The sequence below is a fragment of the Mesoplodon densirostris genome, chromosome 15, assembly GCF_025265405.1.
Source record: "Mesoplodon densirostris isolate mMesDen1 chromosome 15, mMesDen1 primary haplotype, whole genome shotgun sequence".
NCBI classification, from domain to species: domain Eukaryota; kingdom Metazoa; phylum Chordata; class Mammalia; order Artiodactyla; family Ziphiidae; genus Mesoplodon; species Mesoplodon densirostris.
Genome location: NC_082675.1, coordinates 27,108,259 through 27,114,258, shown reverse-complemented (window position 1 = coordinate 27,114,258; position 6,000 = coordinate 27,108,259). Strand labels below are relative to the sequence as shown.

Genomic DNA, 6,000 nt, shown 5'->3' with positions numbered 1-6,000 from the left:
TGGCTGTGGGGAGACGGAGGAGCCAGGCAGAGGCCACGTCTGGGGCACTCACTGGAACTCACATCTCCCAAGACACCAGCAGGGGCGGGAGGAGAGGCGAGCCTGAAGGCTCTTGTTCTCTTGGTGTGTTAAACCCACAGGTCCATGCAAGGTTGTCAGGCGCACGTGCAGATCAGGAGGAGAAAGCATCTGCCGCGGCATAGCCGAGGTGAGGACAGCGTGAGAACCAGCACGGCGGGCCCCACAGTGCCCAGCAGCTGGCAATGCGCACACGGGCCTGCTCCCTCTGCAGACACCATGGCCGCAGGCCAGGCACGCGTGTGAGGACGCCTGTGCCCTCCTGCTTGCCAGTGTCCGCTTATCTGCTTTGGCAGGAGCGTCACCCCCGGGAGAGACTGGGACCAGAGGGGAACAAGATGTGTTCAGACCACACAGTGACTGCGGGACATGCAGGCTGGAGAGGGGCTGGCCATGTAGCAGGGCCCCTGCTGCCGGGGGATGCCCACGAGGCGGCATGACTCAGGGCGCTGTCGGGAACTGGGTGCTGGCAGTATGTGGGGGACCCTGGAGCCAGAGCAGAAAGAGCTGCCCACGGGGAGGGGCTCGAGGGAGGCTGGTCCGCCTGCCTCTACAGGTTCTCCCCACCGGCAGCCTTGTGGGGCTGTTGAGGACCCAGACCTCAGGGGGAAGGCCCCCGCCTCCCAGCCCTCGTCTGCCCGCAGCCACCTGCTCTTCGCGCCCCTCTCCAGACCGGCATCGCGCTCATGGGCCTCCCTCTTGAAGCAATGTCTTCCTTACTCAGCTCTGCTCCAGTCCAGGGCCTGAGGTCATTGTCAGGGCTGGGCACACAGGGTTGTGTTTTCCCAAGTGGGAGGTGAAGCGCAGCGTGGTCTGAGAGTGGGGTTGGGGGGAGTGCAGGATCCTCTCCCTGGGCGACCAAAGACCGCAGGGCAAAGACACTGACCTCGGGGTCTGCAGTAATATAGTGATTTATTGCTTCTTTAGCTACATGAGTTACCAAGGTCAAAGGGAGGGGGAAGAAACTGACAAAAATAGCGGCTCATCTGGAACTGTCTTCCTTCTCGGCTTGTCCCTTGGCGGCTTTGGAGCTCAGGCTTGAGGCCATGAACTCTGCCTCATTTTCTGCCAGCCCCCTGGGCCGCGAGAGCTGACTAGGTGTGTGTCTCTGAAGGCTGTGGGGGGGCCCCTTCCTCGATCTCCTTGCTGGGCTGCTTGCTGGTGAGGCCCATGGCCTCTGACTGCCTCAACACTTGCACTGCCAGCGCCTCCTCCTTGGGTCTTGTCTCCACCCTGGCCTTGGGCCGGGCCTCTTCCCGGGGCTCCAGCTTGGTGGCAGACTTCTTGTCGGAGCTGGGCTCAGGAGTCCACGGGGGCTTGGTGGCCCGAGAGCTCTCCCCCTCCTTGTTGATGGCTGCAGAGGACAGGCCCCAGGCCTTGGGCTGCACCCAGCAGTGGCTGAGGATCTCATTGATGTGCAGCCGCCGGTTGACGTCCGGCTGCAGCATGCGGTAGATGAGGTCCTTGCACTCGCCCGTCAGGTGCTTAGAACGTGGGAAGTTGACGCGATGCTCCTTCTGGATGCGCAGCATCTTCTTGATGTTGGAGTCATCATAGGGCATGGAGCCGCAGACCATGATGTAGAGAATCACGCCTAGGCTCCAGATGTCATACACCTTGGGCTGGTAGGGGATGCCCTGAAGCACCTCGGGGGCCGCGTACGCTGCCGACCCACAGAAGGTCTTGCTCAGTGTCAGTTGGCCGCTGTCATCCCGCAGGCAGCGCTTGGAGAAGCCAAAGTCAGACAGCTTGATGTTGAAGTCTTTGTCAAGGAGAAGGTTCTCACACTTGAGGTCTCGGTGGACAACGTCCAGGTCGTGGCAGTACTTGATGGCTGAGGACAGCTGGTGGAACTTCTTGCGTGCATCATCTTCCTGCAGGGCCCCCCGGGTCTTGATGAACTCAAGGAGGTCGCCCTGGACCCCGAGCTCCATGATGATGTAGACCTTGCCATCGGAGGTCTCAAAGATCTCATAGGTCTTGATGATGGAGTGGTGGTTTAGCATGGCCAGAATCTCAATTTCCCGGGGAAGGAATTTCTCCAGGAAGTCTGTGGGGGCTTTCTTGCGGTCGATGATCTTGACCGCCACGTTGAACTTCAGGCGCTCAGAGTAAGCGGATTTGACTTTCGCATATGAGCCCTCTCCCAAATTGATTCCCATGATGTAGCCTCGTCGCTTGAGGACGGCAGCATCATCCATGGTGCCGGGAGCGCCCAGTGCCCCTGAAGCTGCCCTCTACATCCCTGCGGGACATGGGCCAGCGGCGTCCTCATTTACACTGTGGACAGAAAGTCCTCTGGCCTGCCTCCTAGAGGCCAAGACTCTGGGGTGGAAGATTCAGCATTGTCTCCCTGGTGACTTCAGTGGATGAAGTCATAAAGGAGGACTGCCCTGGGGAATGAGGCTCTGGCCTGAGCCACTAAGACTCGGAACCCTGGAAGGCTGGCCAGTGGGCTGCAGCAGACAGAAGGTCAGCGGAGCATGGCCTCATGCTCGGCTGGGACCCAAGGTAGGAGGGGGCTGTGGAGAGTGCATTGGTCAGCCCAAGCCTCCAAACCAGAGCCAGGCCTGCTGGTGGAGCAGCAGGTTGATTTCTGCAACCCGGGGTATCCCTGGAAGTCCAGGGCAGGCAGTCCCATCACTCTGGGTCTCAGCAGGAAACAGGAGACACACTCAAGTTAGGACTGTCTGAGGAGGGTTTAATAAGGGGATGACTTACCAACATGGAGCAGAGTGTAGAGAACCCTGAGTAGTAATGGACCGCTGGAAGAAGGGTGGTCACTGGGACCTGGGAAGAGGAGTACAGGGAGGGCCGCCTTGACAGAAGCAGTGATCTCAGGTGGAGGCCACAGGACCCCACGGGGTGGGGGGAGAAACGTCCCTGGCCTCTTCTCCCTCCCTGCAGCCCTGAAAGCCCTTGATAATGTCCACGCAGGCAGCCTGCTGGCTGCACAGCAAGGCTGAGAAGGGGGAGGTGGGTCAGGAGGGGCAAGCATCCTGGCCCAGTGGTCAATGCAGTTTAGGAAGCTGGGGCTCTGCCCGCTTGCCGCGTGGTCTGCTGGACTTTTCACTTTCCTGTGCTGCTCTCCTCATCTGAACCTTTGCTGGCTGGCTCTGTGGGGTACAACTGGCAAGGGTTTCTGCTCTTGGCTGTGAGTTCCCTCCCGGGGGTCTGACCATCCATAGCCCTGCTGGGCTCCCAGGGCAGAGCTGGGACTGGGGGGCAGAAGGTGGGCCTGGACTTCTCTCAGTGCAGCAGCTTCTCCTGGGAATGCTCCCTGAGAATGTGCTAACAGGGCAGCATTGGACAGGGATCGCCGTTTCCACCAGCAGTGAGGCCCCTCTGCTGTGGGCCCCTGTTGTGTGCCACGCCCTGAGGGGACAGGAGTGGGCAGGTCTGGCCTAACCTTGGGGTTGACTTTGGCTATATCCGTCCAGAGGGAGTGGGTGCCTCTCTCAGATGACCCTGAATGTCCCAGGCTGGAATGCTGGGATGCTCGGGAGGACCATGCCCTGAAGGGGCTTGGGGTGACTGCTCCTGGAGAGTGATTTGGTGGGTTGGAGGTGGGCAGGGCTGGGCTGGGTGCCCACCAGCCTTGGCCCTCCCCCTTTTCTCTGCTCCCATCCCCACCCTCTTCCCCACCCTGACACCCTGGGCAAGCCCTTGTGTGCGCGGCTGGTGGTCCCTCCTTTGGAGGGCTTGCTCCTCTCTCGTCGGGGACACCCCACCTACTGTGTACCCTCCCACGGTGACAGGTGGGAGGTCAGCGCTCGGAGCGCTGTCCCCGGCGGCTTCCCTCCGTGCAGACGGGCCTGCTGTGGCGGCAGCTGTGCTGCGTTCTCCTGTCCCCGCTGTGCGGGCAGGGCCCTTCCTCCAGAGGGGGGCTTTGCTCCGTCTCTAGGATCTGGGCTTCCCTGTCAGCTCTCCTTGTGTGACCCTCCTTGAGGCTACTCCCTCATCCGTTTGAAACGTTTCAGTTGTATGTGCCGATGAAGCCACACCTGCGTGTTCCTCACGAGGTGGAACCACCTCCGGAACCTCCTCAGGGTTAGGCTGGTCCCTCCAGTTTTCCTCATCCCTCTCCGCAGCGGTTCGGCCTTTAAAAGACGACTTTGGGGCGCACTCTTGGGCCACTGACCGGACCTGGGGCTGCAGGTGCGCGAGGTGTGAAGACGCTAGGTGTCCCAGGGCCCTCTTCACCCGGTGCCCGTCCCCACCCCGCCCACCGGCTCCCGTGCGCCCCGCCCCTCCCTTCAGGCCCCGCCCACGGACCGCCCCTGCCCCTCCACGCCCCGCCCCTTCCGTGTCTGTCATCTAGGCCCCGCCGCCCGGGCTCTGCAGGGCCCTTCGGAGGCCCCGCCGCTGAGGCTCCGCCCACGAGCCTCTCCTCTCTGCTCAGCCAATGACACCTTTGACTCCTCGTAGTTCCGCCCCCGAAGGGCCCACCCCTCAGCCTCCACCCCGCCCTTGGGCCCCGCCCCTTTCGGCCACTGCGCATGGGGAACACGCAGATCCCACCCCCACCCGGCGCTCATTGGCCGGCGCGGGCGGCGCGGGCGGGGGCGGGGCGGTGCGGACCGAGCAAGACGGCCGCCATCTTGCGCGGGACCAGAGTCTCGGAGAGCGCGACTGCCCGCGGCCTCTTGACCCTCCTCCCGCAGCGTCCTCGCCTGGCCTGGCCCCGGCCCGGCCCGACCTTCGGCCCGGCCCGGCCCGGCCTCCCCGCGGGGTCGCGCGGCCGCCCCGGGGACGATGAACGGAGGATAAATGGTGCCCAAGGCAGACAGCGGTGCCTTCCTGCTGCTCTTCCTGCTGGTGCTCACGGTCACCGAGCCGCTGCGGCCAGGTGCGCAGTGGTGGGGGCGGGGGCGCGGGCGGGGCGGGGGGGCGGGGAGGCCGGGACCCCCACCTCGCCGGGCCCTCACTTCGCGCTCGGCGGTCGACGGAGCGGGAGCGATGGGGGTCAGGCCGGGGGCCGAGGGGGCGGCTCGGGGCACCTGGAAGCCGCTGGCTGGTCACGGTCGCTCGGCCCAGGAGCCGCTGAGCCGGGCACCGGGGGTGCTCCTGGTCTGTGACCCTCAGATGCTTTTGGAGCCCCCGGGGGCTTGCGTTTTCTGAAGGAAGCCTGTGGTGGGGAATCGGGATCGCGGCAGCAGAAAGTCCTGGACGATCCTTATCTCTGTTTCTGATGTACCTCCTCCTCCAGCGAGAAATCAAGACCCCAAATGCAGGGCCGATTTATCCGTCAGGCACAGGAGGCCGGGGACCCAAGGTGCTTTTGGTGGACTGTAAAAATGTTTTACAGTCAGCAGGAAAAAGCCCTAAACTTTCAGGTTGAAGGAAATACTGTAACCTGCTCATATAAATACATTAGTTTTTATACCGGTGCGGTTGAAAAGTGTGGTTCTTGATTTTTTTTTTAAATGGAGGAAGGGGCCCATGAAGGCAGAAGTGGCCAGGGCTCCTTGTGTGGGTGCTGTTAAGACCTGGGTGTGTACAGCCGGCAGGGGAGCATAGCGGTGTGCGGGCTCCCCAGTCAGGCTCCTGCCTGGGCACGCTGCACCTCTCGCTGCCTCTGCCATCTGTATGGAGTGCTCTGCCTCCTCCCCAGTGTCCACTTGGTAGCCGGGACCCTGGCCCCCACTCAGCTGGAGTGTCCAGCGATGCTTCTCTGGACGGTGGGGTGACTGCTTGGGGGTGGCCTTGGTAGGAACGGAAGCCAGCACTTGTGGAGGATAGTGCTGTATGGGCTCTTGGGGACCAGAGCCAATGGATTTGTGGGCTCTTGTGATTACGTCCTTTAGAAAACATGTTTATACCTGTGGAGAAGTGAGAGTCATCCCGTCTGACTTCTGGGTCCCGATTTTGCGCATTATGTCAGTGGATTCTGAGGGGTGAAGCCACACGTCATACATGTCT

The 6,000-nt window shown here is 62.2% G+C and overlaps 2 protein-coding genes across 6 annotated transcripts in view; one reads left to right on the top strand and one right to left on the bottom strand.

The window, feature by feature from the left end:
• Positions 1 to 1,172: 1,172 nt before the first annotated feature.
• TSSK1B (testis specific serine kinase 1B) lies at positions 1,173 to 2,279 on the bottom strand. Its single transcript, XM_060119335.1, has one exon. It carries the CDS (start codon positions 2,277 to 2,279, stop codon positions 1,173 to 1,175), a length of 1,107 nt encoding a protein of 368 aa, XP_059975318.1.
• A 2,373-nt stretch (positions 2,280 to 4,652) lies between these two features.
• Positions 4,653 to 6,000, top strand: part of DGCR2 (DiGeorge syndrome critical region gene 2) — a 74,613-nt gene continuing 73,265 nt past the window's right edge. For all 5 annotated transcript variants that reach the window (XM_060118538.1, XM_060118537.1, XM_060118536.1 and 2 more), the window contains exon 1: positions 4,653 to 4,927. In XM_060118538.1, the coding sequence (XP_059974521.1) occupies positions 4,849 to 4,927 (79 nt within the window). In that variant the 5' untranslated portion in view covers positions 4,653 to 4,848. The remainder of the gene's footprint in view (positions 4,928 to 6,000) is intronic.

What these genes read in the sequence shown, in the direction of transcription:
- TSSK1B (XM_060119335.1), bottom strand. Translation starts at nt 2,279, where the DNA reads ATGGATGATGCTGCCGTCCTCAAGCGACGAGGCTACATCATGGGAATC.